The 14737-nt window shown below is 46.0% G+C and overlaps 1 protein-coding gene across 1 annotated transcript in view; it reads right to left on the reverse strand.

Moving 5' to 3' along the window:
* Abca4 (ATP binding cassette subfamily A member 4) overlaps positions 1 to 14737 on the reverse strand; it is a 126975-nt gene that overhangs the window by 51470 nt on the left and 60768 nt on the right. The window contains exons 15-20 of the mRNA XM_048352161.1: positions 13945 to 14166; positions 10807 to 11011; positions 7968 to 8033; positions 4995 to 5081; positions 3250 to 3424; positions 855 to 986 (exon numbers count right to left, since the gene is read on the reverse strand). Coding sequence (XP_048208118.1) covers positions 855 to 986; positions 3250 to 3424; positions 4995 to 5081; positions 7968 to 8033; positions 10807 to 11011; positions 13945 to 14166 — 887 coding nt within the window. The remainder of the gene's footprint in view (positions 1 to 854; positions 987 to 3249; positions 3425 to 4994; positions 5082 to 7967; positions 8034 to 10806; positions 11012 to 13944; positions 14167 to 14737) is intronic.

Below are 14737 nucleotides of genomic sequence, written 5' to 3' on the forward strand. Positions count from 1 at the left end.
GGTGCCTTTTTTCTTTTTCTTTGCTCCCTCTTCCTCCCTCTCTCCTTCTGTCCCTTTCCTTCTCTCCTGTCCTTCCTTCCTTCCTTCCTTCCTTCCTTCCTTCCTTCCTTCCTTCCTTCCTTCCTTCCTTCCTTCCATCTTCTTTTTGTGCCAGGGTTTAAATTTAGGGCCCAGAGCTTGCTAGACAAGCAGCTTTATCACTTGAGTTCTCTTGTCTTCTTTCCCTCCCTCCCTCCCTCCCTCCCTCCCTCCCTCCCTCCCTCCCTCCCTCCCTCCTTTCCACAATGACTCTATGGACTTTGAAATAAGAAATCACTTTTTAAATTTGACAAAAAGAAACAGAAAACTCCCTGAAATGTGCATTATTGGTGCTATGGCTTCAGACAAAACGGACAATGATTGTTCTCTTTCTGCTCTCCCAAGCACCTCCCTCCTCCCCCTGCAGGAAGTCTTCCAGGGTTGAACCAGGGACCCTGTGATGGGCCACTTTGTGAGGGAGGAGACCTCATCTCTGAGTACCAGAGGCTCAGCCCCCTCCACAGGGACAATTCTCATTGGAAGCCAGGCAAGAACCTGGGGAATGGGGGAAGAGCAGGCAGGAACCTGGGGCATGGGGGAAGAGCAGGACAAGAACCTGGGGCATGGGGGAAGAGCAGGACAAGAACATGGCCTCCTGTATGCCCAGAGCTGGCAACCCTGGGCTGGGCCCTAGAGCCCACATGTGTGGTGAGCAGGGGTGATGGCAGGTGTGGGGACACTTCAAGTAGACAGGTTTTTTCCTGTCTTGCTGGGGAACTGAACCCAGGGCCTTGCGCTTGCCAGGCGCCAAACGTCATGGCATGTGCTTTACTCACTGGTGGAACAGGATGTTGTGCTGTGGGCACATGCCCAGGCTCTGGCGGACCTCATCCAGGCTGGTTTCAATGTCCTTTCCCCCAATGAGCACAGTCCCCGATGTTGGCGGCAACAGACCTGTCAGGATAGACCTGCCCAGCAGAGCTAACCATTAGAGACTTAGTGAACGGCAGCCGAGCACAGGAGGGGTGCAGTGACTCTGCCTGTGTCCCACCCAGAGCATCATTGGCTGTGGGTGCCAGGAGTTTCCCACAGAGCTCTGTCCCCATGAGCATCTTCAGCCCTTAAGGCACGGGGCTGCACCTGCTTTCTTTCCCATTTCTATTTATTTCACGTTGCTCCTATACCCACACTAATTTCCAGCCCCTGAGTGGTTATTGGCAGCCACAGGGGACCCCCTAACTCGGACATGCTAGAGAGACTCTGTTGAGGTGTTCAGTGCACAGATGACTGCTTTGCCTGTGGCATGAGCAGCAGGGGACACTGAAAAAAGCTAGACATGAACACTACAAAGTCCTGGTGAGGTCCAGATGCTGAGGGAGAAGCCTGGGCACCTGAGGGCATTTGATGTAGATCTGTTGATTTCAAATGAGGTATGGGAGTTGTCACCAATATCATCCTGGGATCCAAAACATAAAATCCCAATAACCATCTGGAAGCCAACGGCTCATGCCTGTAATCCTAACTACTCAGGAGGCTGAAATCTGAGAATCACAGTTCAAAGTCAGACTGGGCAGGGCAGGAAAGTCCACGAGACTGTTATTTCCAATTAATCACCAAAAAGCTGAAAGTGGAGCTGTGGCTCAAGTGGCAAAGTGCTAGTCTTGACTTAAAAAGCTTGGGGACAGCACCCAGACCCTAAGTTCAAACCTTAGGACTGGCACACTCATACACACACACACACACACACACACACACACACACACACACATCAATAACTAGGTTGTTCTCTGTGTCAAATAGCTTTCACTGCTTGGATGACTGTGTAGATTAGATGAATTAATCATACACAATGCACTTAGAACAGAACCAGTGTAAAGTAAAACTGAAATTTCCCCCCCCCCCCCATTATTCTAAAGCATGCATTTTGACCCCCAAGGGAAGTTCCTATCTGCAGAGGATGAAGTAATGTGTTTGTGTTCGGGAAGTCCTGGGTTCTGAATGGATCTTCTAGTTCTGTGACCATATTAGTTAGCAAAGAAGGACCCAGTGCCACCACACCCAGCCCTGTCCTGGGTTCTGATAAGATCTCAGGCTCTCTGGAGTTGTCCTTAGCAGCTGAAATCTCTGTGGATCAACCACTAGAGGGAAACAGAAGCAAACAGAATGGCACCAGATCTGCATTCCATTCCCGCTGCCCGCCCCGGCACATTCCTGCGCTGGGTGGACACTGCTGTTCCTTCCCGGTGCTCTGTGAGAGGCCAAGGCCTGAAGACTGACGTCACCAGAGCTGCGGTTCCCCCCCCCCCCGCCCCCCAAGTCTGCCTGGGAACCTTGGTGACCATTTCTCCATGGCTGATGGTGCTGAGGCCCCTTAGAGAAACAAAGGGAAGCCCTTTCCTCCCCAAGCTGAGAAATCCTCACAAATGTCTGCATCTTCCCTGAACTTGGCCTTCAGTTTGTTTCTTGTTCACCCCATGGACCCCTCAAAAAGACTTCCTTGGACTGTGACCATCCTTTCTCTGCAGTCCCATGCCTAAAAATGGAGAAGGAAAGCAATGTTCCTTCACAATAGTGGTATTAGCATGTGGGTGCTGTGGCTATGACTTTATCCGGGGCATGGATGATAGGGAGGCTAGGAAGTTGGGGTCAGGGGAAAAGGACTCAAATGAAGAAAAAAAATTAGTGTTGATGGGAGGCTCTGGCTCATATACCCACAGCACGAGTCATTCAATGTGGTGGCTTTGGGAAAGTCACTTAAAACTCTGGGAATAAGGCTGGGAATGTGGCTTAGTGGTAGAGTGCTTGCCTAGCATGCATGAAGCCCTGGGTTCAATTCCTCTGTACCACATAAACAGAAAAAGCCAAAAGTGGTGCTGTGGTTCAAGTGGTAGAGTGCTTGCTCAGAGCAAAAAGCTCAGGGACAGTGCCCAGGGTTTGAGATCAAGCCCCAGGACTGGCAAAAAAAAAAAAAAAAAGAAAAAAAAAGAAATCTCTGGGACCATGTACTTGCCCACAGCCTCCAGTCACTTTCTGTGAAGATGAACTAAATGAGCACATGGGGACTGCAGTGCGTTCTTTGTTTTCACAAATTCTTGGGACCACAAACAAATCGTGTGTTTTGTCATCACGATTTGGTGAGGGGATTTAACAGTAGCCTTGGGTGAATGGGGAAAATGAAGGTGGGAAACGCAGGCAGAGCTGGCTGCCCAGCCACCTGGCTGGAAAACTCACAAGGTGGTGGTTTTCCCTGCGCCATTGTGTCCGAGGAACGCGGTGATCTGGCTCTCATAGAAGGTGATGTTGAGCTGGTCCACGGCTGGCCGGCTACAGGACTCAAAAACCTTGGTCAGATTCTTCACACATACTCCAGGAACCAGCCCTGGAAGCTCCCGTTCAAAGAAGGAGTCTTAAAGGGAAATTCAAAAAAGTTACAGAGCAACATACCTGACAGAAAGACAATAATGTTATGTGTTCTAATGATTTGTTCTTCAACTGTTGTCTTAGTGTCTATAATTTCAACCTGTCCCTCTAGGACAGGAAGGAAGGCCAAATTAATGGTAATGATTGTATTGCACATTTATTTGGCAAGTCAGCTGTTTCATGCTCATTCTATGACTTACCTCATTCTACCCTGTAACAATCTTATGGGTAGATATTACCGGGATCATGGCTACAGGGGAGGAAACCTAAGACAGAGGACATGAAGTGACTTGTGAAGGTCACAGGGCTCATGAATATTGAACCCAGAGTCTACACTCATCTAGAGCACTCACTGCCTATACCTAGCATTAGCCGCAAGCTCTATCTTAGGTCCTCGTTTTCTCCATTTAGATCAGGCTCCCTCAATTCTTCCCTAAACACCATTACCCTTTGGACCTCTCTTCTGGAACCATCATTGTCCTGGTCAACCTTGGCTCAGATCTTTGCCAACTTTGACTACTTCTGGCTTCTTCCTCAAGCCTCATCTCTCGTTGTGTCCCCTCCACTCTCCTTCCACCCCCACCTCTCCCTTCTTTAGCTCACCCTAGCAAGCATAGCTTCACTTGTTTGACATTGTAATGCTAGACATTTGATCCACTGCCTACCTTCCATTGTTCTTCAGTCAGGGCCTCCTGGCTTCCACTATAGCTAAAGTGGAGCCAGCTTTCCTCATCTACCTGATCTCACAATTTTATCACTCTGGGAGAAGGGGCTTCCGGAGGCACCATTGCCTGCAAGCCAGCTTTCTGATGGGTTTTGAGCCTCTGACTGCAGCTTCGTGATGTAGGGGAAGATGCATGGAAGCTGGGCTCTCTCACACTACATCAGGCTAAATCAGAGGCCTGCTACCTCTCTTAACCCAGAGCTTTAGTCTCCACAGACAAATATGTACACGAAGGGATGAAAAATCATGGGAGAAGTACAGAATAGTTTCAAGAAGGAATTCAGAACAGAAAGAGCCAGAAATATAATAAGTCTTGAGAACCTAGCCCATCTGTCCTCTAATGAGTCAGTGACTTCCAGGTCAGGAAAGGCTTTTGATGGCTCGAATGAATGGGCTTCTCGACTTGTAAAGCATGAGTGAAGGGCAGTCACTAGACTCTCTTCCCTTGCACACAGAAGCGTTTATTTTTGTCTTTCCTTATAGCTCATATCCGCTTTAAGTCTCAGTGACCCCAGTCATTGTTCTGGCTAAATCCTCGGAAGTCAGCACATTCGTGCAACTCACTTGGGATTTCCCTAACAAGGGCAGAAACACACTACATACTTGGGATTTGCTTTCTCCAGGAAATATGTGTTCATGTCTGGGCTGAACCATTCATCCCCCACATGAGCAGCTGGGCATTAGTATAGTGCCCATCTGGAGAGTGCCTGATGCCTGCCCTTATTTTTAGGAGCATATGGCTCCAAGTCCATCCTTGGGTGCACAGTCTAGACTTTTGCCTCTGCTCTGCTCTGTTCCATGGTTGTTTTTTTTTTGTTTGTTTGTTTTTTACCATTCATTCCAGGATGTTCTGGGTCCTCCATTTCCTCTGTTAGGGGTTCAGTCTTTTCCAGGGCTCTTTCTTCTCTTGTTGAACACCCTGCACCATTCAGAAGTCAATATTACTGGTTTGGTGAGAGCTGAGAATCAGAAGTAGTAGGACAGGAGGGAAACAATGGGGAGAAAAACAAGTTTCCACCACCTTGGAAGACAGATCCAGCATTGCACATATATGTACATGCATGGTGTGCGCACGCACACACGCACACGCGTGCACACACACACGCCTGCAGCCTCTGACCTGCTGTTGGGCTACAAAATACTCAAGTCCAATCATGGAACCTTTGCCAAGCCCCGGGGCACTTTTGTAATTAGAGCCTTGGAATTAGAGTTTTGCTTTGCTCTCTTGTTTTTGTTTTTTTCAGGGGGAAAGCATTAGGGATCCAGACCAGGGCCTGGTGCATGCTAGTCAAGTGATCTACCTCTGAGCAACACACCCAGCTCTCCCCTCATTCTTTTAAGGTGACAGAAGGGTCTCACAATGTCAGATATTCTGGAAAAAAAAACACCTCCTAAATAATAATGAAAGCATCTCAGGATTGAATTCGGAATGGTTTAATGTGCTTTAGGCCCATTCCCAGTCTTTTTCACTCTGGCTTAAGTGAACCTTGGGTATAAAGGTCCACCCAAGGTGATGCAGTCGGCAGCCAGCTTCAGCTAGGGCTTTGAGACATGGCTCCCCTGACTCCAAGGACATTCAAATGTTTGGGATTAAACCATGGTGAACCCTGGTGGGGGTGCAGGTCTGGACAAATGCACATGCACACACATATACATGGGCATTTTTGGTCAACTTGACATTTGGTCTCAAAGGACATCAGACTTCCTGGAAGGGGAAGAGGAGCAGGAGGGCCAAGCAGCCAGACAGGAAGCAGGGCAGAAGGAAGCCATCCCACCAAGCAGCTCAGGGCTCTGGCTGCAAGTGCATGCTCGTGAACAGCTGGATACAGCTAGATACAGCTGGCAGCAAGGGCTTTGGGATCTGCAGGCCCTGTGGGCAGTGGCCTGGTGGTCAGGGAATGTGCTACCTTCAATACTTCCAGCCCTGCTTCCTGAGGCTTGAATCTATTCTCTGTGGTCCCTGTGGGCAGTATATTAGCTGTCATACTGCACAAAGCCTGATCAAACAGCAACCACAAAAATCCTTCAACATAGCCAGGATCTATTGGCTCATACTTGTAATCCTAGCTACTCAGATGGCTGAGATATGAGGGTTACAGTTCAAAGCCAGCCTGGGTAGGAAAGTCCATGAGACTCATATCTCCAATCAACTAACAGGAAGCCAGAGTGGTGGATCTGTAGCTCAAGTGGTAGAGTGCTAGCTTTGAGCAAAAAAAAGCACAGGGATAGCACCCAGGCCCTAAGTTCAAACCCCAATACCAGCAGAAATTTACAAATAAATCCTTCAAAATAGTTTAGTCATCGAGCGAGTTCCTTGTCAAGATCTGTTCTCAGGGCTACATGGAATCGAGGTATGTATTAGAGATGTGTGTTCATGTGGGGATTTGTGTGAGACACTGATGTCTCTTGAGTTGCACTTGATCTTAGGAGTGGCTGGGACAGAAACTGCAATCTTCTGGTTTTAGACAGTGTGAGGAATCTCCTTCTGTCTAGCCTGTGACACAAGTGAAGAATATTTGCCTTCTGACAGCAGAACTCTGTATGATTCACTTATAAAGAGGCACATTTGTCTTAAGGCTTTGGGTTGAGTAGCCCAGTGTCTCTTGGTATCAAAAGGAATTAAACAAAAATACCCACAGGTCCTGCTATTCACTGGCATGTAAAACATTCTAAGAACACATTCCTGTGTCACAAATTCCTACTTACCATGGAATAATAGCTTCATCACAGTAGAAATTTTAAAACGTATGATGATAAACATGATACATAAAACAATACAAAGGGAAAATACTGGGCTGTCAAAGTACTGTTTGTTCCACTAGAGAGAGGGGGAGGAAAGGGGGGGAAAAGTTTTACCCAAGCGTAGTGTGTGTGTGTGTGCGTGTGTGTGTGTGTGTGTGTGTGTGTTCATGTACATGGGGGCATGCATGCATGCTTGGTCCTGAGGCTTAAACTCTTTCCTGCCTGGGCTGGCTTTGCATGATCCTCAGATCTCAGCCTCCTGAGTAACTAGGTTTAGAGGTGTGAGCCACTCACACTAGGCCTACCCAAGCCTTTTAAAGGCCCTAGACTAATCCCTCAGAGGTAGTTGAACAACATTGGAAAGTCATTTCCTATGCTTCTAGAACCTCTCAGCTCTAGGGGAGAGTCCAGCTCAAGCTCTAGAATTTCTCTGTCCCCTCAGAGCTCACAAAAGAGAGGTATACTTTCCCTCTGGCCTCTTGTTTTGCTCAGGAGAAAAGAAGTCTTATTTAATAAGCATGGTGAGCAACTGTCCATTTAGTCTTCTTCCCCAGCTAAAAGAAACAGTACCAGGGGAGGCTGGAAGGACCTCCCTCAGGGATCAACAGCTTGGTCAGCTTCAGCCTCATCTTGGGAAGAATGAATTAATTATGAATTAATGTTCTGAAAAAGTGGACAGGAATGGAAAAGGAAGAGAAAGGCAAAAAAGACAAATGCAGAGGGCCCTTCATGATTCTGAGAATCTCTACTTTAAATGGAAGAGTGGAAAAAGTCTTTGGATCCCTGAATGGCGTGGCCTTCTTTTAATGGGGCCTGAATTCACTGGGACAGGCTTGTCAGTTCTCAGCCGCACATTCTGGCCAGCAGCTCACGGAAGTGGGAGTCTGGAGGCTGGGACGCTGTGCCATCCTACTTCACTGGGTGGCAGAGTGCCCCAGGAGGAAGCTGGCTTACTAGGAATAGAAAAAAAAAAAAAAAAACCCTTACATCTCCTCCTTATAGCCCAAGGAACAAGTTATGAGCATTGAAAGTTTGTTGCTGTTTTAATTTTTCATTAACTTACCTTCACCACCAAGCCAGTAAGACTCTTGTAGAAGGAAGTACCAGGGAAGTGGAGTTCCATAGTCTCCTAAAAGGAGGATGGCAAATAAAGAGAAAAAAGGCTTAACCACAGTTTCACACGATCTAGAATTTATCTATCTACATCTCAAATTAAACACTAGGTAACTATAGTTCACAATTCATTATGTAGTCATCTACAGGCTACCAGGGAAACTGATGATCTTGGCTGGCATTAGTTTTCCAAGAAATAAATTTTATTAAAAAACTATATCATGGAAATGGAAACAGGTCTTTTTTTTTTTTAACTGTTAGTGATTTTTTGTTGTTGTTATCTTTTTGGGGGTGCCATAAGGGAGTACATAGGGATAGAGGGAGGAAAGGTAAGCAAATTCAGTCATTGTATTTAATAGGTACTATGTAAAACAAAAACAAAAACAAAAAAATGAACCATGCAACTTGTGGGCAGAGATGGAAGGGGAAATGGGGGAAAGTGAAGGAAGGGGTGACATTGTCCAAGACGCATTGCACTCATTACCTAATTTACAGAATTGTAACACCTTTGTATAACTCCTTAATTAGAAAAAAGGACTAAGTCATGTCTTTTCTCAGCAATTACAAGATAAGAGTAATGCTGATGTTCCTTAATAGTGGTTGGATATTCTTTTTGTGGTAGGCCTAGCCGTAAACACTTTCCATTAAATGATTTAATCTTGAAAAAAACGCTGGGAGTTAGGTACTAGTTATTTGATGGATATAAAAATGGAAGCATACTAAGTTTGAGCCATCTACACCTAATCATAGCTAATTAAATGCAAACTGCTGGTGGCTCATGCTTATAATCTAGCTACTCAGGAGGTTGAGATCTGGGGATTGTGGTTCTAAATCATTCTGGGCTGGAAAATCCATGAGACTCTTAACTCCAATTAACAAAGAAAAAAGCTGGAAGTTGAGAAATGGTTTAAGTGATAGAGCACTACCCTGAGCAAGAAAGCTAAGGGAGCACCTAGGTCCTGAGTTCAAGCCCCGGTACTGACATACATACAGACACAGGCACACAAAAGAATTCCAGCATAGGCAATCTGATTCTAATGTGGATATTCTCATCTCCTTTCCCTGATTCTACTAGATATAGCTATGTTTCAAGAAAAAGATTTCCAGATTTCTAGGACAGTTCTCTCTGCAAATTTTAGTTTTCATAAAATATTAGTTTTACTTTAAAAACACTGTCTTTTCTAGGTGCCAGTAGCTCATGCCTGTAATCCTCGCTACTCAGGAGGCTGAGATCTGAGGATTGTGATTCAAAGCCAAGCACAGGCAGGAAATTCTGTGACACATGCATTTTGAATTAACCACCAGAAAACCAGAAGTGGTGCTGTGGCTCAAAGTGGTAGAGTGCTAGCCTTGAGTCAAAAAACTCAGGGATAATGCTCAGGGCCTGAGTTAAAGCCCTATGACCAATAAAAACAGAAATGAACACCATCTTTGCTTTTTCAATAGTTATCATGGCTTTTGCCAACAGTACCAACAGTAGATGTTTTTCTTTTCAAAACCTTTTTCTGTGCCATGGACTGACTGGTCTGGGGCCTTGTGTGTGCTAGGCAATTGTTCTACCATTGAGTGGCATCTAATCTTTTGATTTCCAGACCTGGTTCTGTGGAGCTGCAGACTGCGGTGCTGACCAGTAAATATAAAAGCTTTTTTTTTTTTTTTTCTCAGTCATAGGGCTTGAACCAGGGCCTGAGCACTGTTTCTGAGCGCGCGCTCTCTCTCTCTCTCTCTTTCTCTCTCTCATTCTTTTTTTTTTTTTTTTTGCCAGTCCTGGGCCTTGGACTCAGGGCCTGAGCACTGTCCCTGGCTTCTTCCTGCTCAAGGCTAGCACTCTGCCACTTGAGCCACAGCGCCGCTTCTGGCCGTTTTCTGTATATGTGGTGCTGGGGAATCGAACCTAGGGCCTCGTGTATCCGAGGCAGGCACTCTTGCCGCTAGGCTATATCCCCAGCCCTCTCTCTCTCATTCTTTCTTTTTGCTCAAGGCTATCACTCAACCACTTTGAGCCACAGTGCCACACCCAGTTTTCTGGGGGTTAACTGGAGATAAGAATCTGGCTTTGAACTGCAATTCTCAGATCTCAGCCTCCTGAGTAGGCTAGGACCATCTAGTGCCCGGCTAAATAAAAACTTTAGTTAGGCTAAAATAAAGTTCTTGACTTATGCACAAATTTCCATTCCAAATCTAAGCCATTTACCCCTATTAAATCCCTTTCCAATGGCACATGGAGATACAAGGAAACCAGGCTGAGCAGCGGGAAAGGCAGGTTCAAAGGTCCTACAGAGGACATGGGCTCCGTGGGTTGTACGTAAAGTGGAAAAGGCAAACATGGTTGGAGCAGAGAAATCTGGAGGAGAAGGGAGGGGCAGGAGATGAGGAAGATGGCTGGGAGCCAGATAATGAAGTAACTGGTAGGCCAGGGTTGGAGTGCTGGCTTTTACTCTGAAGGAAAGGAGAAGCCCATGGTGGGATTTGAACAGGGAGGGCTGACACTGTTTGATCTAGATTCTGGGAAAGGCCACCGGGTTCATTGTGAGCAGCACCATCATCACAGTTGATGGCATGAAAGCATGGGCTGGAAAGGCAGTAGGGGTAGTCACAGGAAGTAGACCTGGACTCATCTCTAAAGCAGACTTCACAGAGGTTGCCCATGGAGGTTGGGTTTCTAGATTTCAGGGGCAGGTGCTTGGCTTTGAGAGCCCATATTGAAAGAGCTTCAAGGGGATGAAGTTTGAAGGAGATGAATGGGGTAGAGCCGAGATGACCTTTCCTCTGAGGAGGGAGATGCTCACCTGGAAACACCTGGTCCAGGTACCAGGCCAGTATACCATAAAGGGCGGCATCGAGGAGCATCATCTGCATGGACAGCAGGAAACTGAACTCATCTCCTTCCATGGGACTGTTTCCGATGTTGTCCCACTGCAGCCCAAGGCCTTGCTCTTCAAAGCGGACCAGATACTCCGTGCCAAACCCAAATGCCACAGGAGACAGCAAGCTCTGCCGTGGGGAGAAGAGGGCAGGAAGGCAATCAGAGGGTCTTTTCTATACAACCTAGTGGTTCCCAGATACCCACAAGGCATGGAGGAAATCCATGTTACGTTCAAGTGTAAGGTACACATGTAAGGCCTAGGCAAAATATCAATACAATCTAAATAGAAGTCAGTGGAGCTAGGATACTTTGAGTCATTATTCAAAATGTACCTATGGCCCTGCCTAAATAATTGAGCTTGAATAAAACTGTTTTACTTCCCCACACCTAGAGAGTTAAAATCAGTCCCTCTCAGCCACAGCCACCTATTAACAATGTTATTCCCTAGCAGCTATTCTAAGAAAATGCCAAGGACTTAGACTCTAGGAAACATATCTCAAACCCTCTTTTTGTGGTAAACTCCCCAGCTTCAGCTAATCAGCAGGTGGCAGAGAAGGCCTCAAGGTCCAGCTGCTTCTTCAGGCAGCAAGATATCTCTTCTCAATGGAGAAGAGAATTCTGGAAATGCATCTCAGTCTTCAGCATGCCCTGCGTAGTACCTATTGGGTCATCTCTCTTCAGTTCATTAAGACACACTTGTGCTTTGAAGTAATGGAGAAGACAAAGAAATGCCATACAGTGGAACACTCCAGAGGACCAAATAGCCTCATGTTCTCCTCCCTATCCTTCCCCTGCTTTCCTTCAGACCACAATGGTTCTGATAGAACAAAGCTTCTACCCAGTTCTCTGCTTTATGAGAACCCCAAAGCCATCCTATCTAGGCCAAGCCAGTGGGCTAAGCAGGGGATGGAAAGGTTAGAAAAATGTCAGATCATATGACCTTTCCCATCTCTCAAGTGGGGACAATGACCTTTGTAGGGTCTCAAGCAGCAAACTGAACAGGTGGAGTGCAGAAGAAGGCTGAAGAGCATGTTCTCATGCTTGGTCCCCAAAGATGGATCCTAACATGGCATCACAGAGATTTGTGGTTCCTGCATCCTCCGCTCAGAGGCCTCCCTGTCATCTGGAATATCCTGGATAGAGTTCACAGAATCTCTCTGCAAAATCAAGGGATCTAGCTATATGTTTACAAAAACCACTTTTTTTGTTGTTGTTGGTCCTGGGGCTTGAACTCAGGGCCTGGGCACTGTCCCTGAGCCCTCTTTGTGCTCAAGGCTAGCACTCTACCACTTGAGCCACAGCGCCACTTCTGGGTTTTGAGTGGTTAATTGGAGATAAGAGACTCATGGGGACTTTTCTGGTTAGGCTGGCTTTGAACCCCAATCCTTAGATCTCAGCCTCCTGAGTAGTAGGATTGCAGGTGTGAGCTACTGGCAACCAACTACTAAAACCACCTTTAAGACCTGAGCCCAACTCAGACATAGGAAAAAGAAGGGTAGTGAGATGGGGTGATTGGTTTTCCTTTCTGTGCCAGAACTATGGCATCCTGGTGGCTCCACATGACCAAGAAGCCGGCTGCCTGGTTACCCAATGATTACCAAAATAGTCCGGCTCTGCCCACCCACCAAGTCACAAGGATTTCTTACTACTCTCTGTTGTGATCACACAGATAATTGGGTGTTATAAATGTCAGTAATAAAATTCTTATTTAACATGAGAAACAAAAGATGCCAGATGGCCAGACAGTCTAAAAATGAGCTAAATGAAGCTGAGTGGTGAGAACAAGGAGTCAGAGAACTGCACAGAGACGGAAAGGAAGGACAAGGCCAGGCGCCCCTCTAGGGCTGAGGCTGATTAGCCTGGGTGAATGAGAGGGTGGAAATGGCCCATTTGAGAACAATTACAGAAAAGACCAATGCTAGTTTGAGAATCCTGCACTAAGAGGTCTTTCAGGCCATCAGAGTAAATTTCTGGCTAGAGAGCCTAACTCTGTGGGCTCTCTGAACCCTTTTTGTATGCATTAGTAGAGCAAGTTAAAAATACTTGAAGGACTTTTCCAATGTGAACTTTTTTGGAATAGAAACAGAAAACCACATTGAAAAATGAATGAAAATATCTTTCTGGAAAGACAATATGGGGACAAGCTCTCTTCCTTTTGATTCTTCTCAAACACAAAGAAAAGCAATGGCTGAGTGCCAGTGGTTCACGCCTGTAATCCTAGCTACTCAGGAGGCTAAGATCTGAGGATCATGGTTTGAAGCCAGCCATGGTAGGAAAGTTGATGAGATTATTATCTCCAATTAACCACCAGCAAACGGAAGTGGTGTTGTGGCTCAAAGCGAGTGAAAAAGCTTAGGGACAGCGCCCAGGCCCTGAGTACAAGCCCTATGGCCAGCAAAAAGAAAAAAAAGACAAAGAAAAAAGAAGGGTAGTGAGATGGGGTGATTGGTTTTCCTCCCATGCAAAAACATATGGGGCACAAACTGAATTCCCAGTACAGATTAATTGACATGTTTGGTGAGGAGTAACTGTTCAGTTGCTCATGGGGAAGCCTGCAGCTATTCTTGTCCCCATACCTTGGAGCTGTACATTAACATTTAACATTTTATTTATTTTATTTAAACTTGTTTTTTCTTTCTCCTTTTTCCTCCTTTTTCTTTCTTTTGGTGCCAGTACAGGGACTTGAACTCAGGACCATAGGGCTCTCTCTTTGAGCTTTTGCTCTCAAGGCTGGCACTCTACCACTTGACCCATACCTCCACTTCCAGCCTTTTGCCAATCAATTGGAGATAAGAGGGTTTTTTTTTTTTGTTATATTTTCTTGTTTAGTTTCTTTTTTCTTTTCTTTCTTTTTTTGTCAAGGCTGGTTTTAAGCCCTCATTTTTAGATCTTAGCTTCCTGAGCAGTGAGGACTATAGGTCCACTGGCGCCCAGCCAGCATTAACCTTGTAAAATCCTTTTGAGCCAAAACACAAAACGGACTTTCTCAGACAACAGAGTGGATCATAACAGAAACAGTCAATCGTAGGATAGTAGGCTAGGGCGAGCCCAAAATCCTCACCACCGCCTTCTTCAGCTCAGCCGTCATCCGGTCCTGCCAGGCGAAGCACAAAATGTGTGGCAGGTAGAGCGTGAAGTAGATGACTCCGCTGCAGGCGGCTGCCAGGCTGGCCTTGGAGAAGAAGGTGCTAAGCAGGAAGCATTGCATGATGGTGGCCGTGGAGAACGCCAGCAGGAACAGGAAGAGGACAAATGGATTGCTGTAATGTAAGATTCTTCCATGCTGAAACCAAAGAGATCACGTTTTACGAATTCCCATCCCTGTCCAGGGGCACCCTCCTGCTCAGGAGGTGACCTGGGTGCGGCAATTCCAGGGTCCCCCAAAGCCCTCTCTCCTAGAGGGCTTCTCTCACCAGTCTGGGGTTAATGCTTCACTTTCTACAAGTACACACATTGTGTTGAGTTCCTTTAATTTTACTCATGTCATTTCCCCAGAGAGTTAACATATTAAGTTTCCTATTTGTCATGAGGAATGTTCAAAAAATTTAACTGGGAGACCATTTTATTTGGCTGAGCTAACTCCAGTTTTCTACGTTTCTACCCATGCAGATCAAAATGCCACTCGAAGTAACTTAACTAGTCAGAATATCCAACTAACCTCTAAGGAGAGACTTTAGCTAACTGAATATTTTCTTTGTCTAGCTTTTACTCCCAAGTGGAGCTTGATACCACCTGAGGTCTAGAGCTGTCTGATACACAAAACCACTGTTTACTAAAACGTAAAAAATTTAAAGAACGTGAAATTATCTTTTAGCAGTAATTATTGTGGATTAAGCAAGCAGGTCTGTGTGATC

Source organism: Perognathus longimembris, chromosome 7 (assembly GCF_023159225.1).
Source record: "Perognathus longimembris pacificus isolate PPM17 chromosome 7, ASM2315922v1, whole genome shotgun sequence".
In the NCBI taxonomy this organism is placed as follows: domain Eukaryota; kingdom Metazoa; phylum Chordata; class Mammalia; order Rodentia; family Heteromyidae; genus Perognathus; species Perognathus longimembris.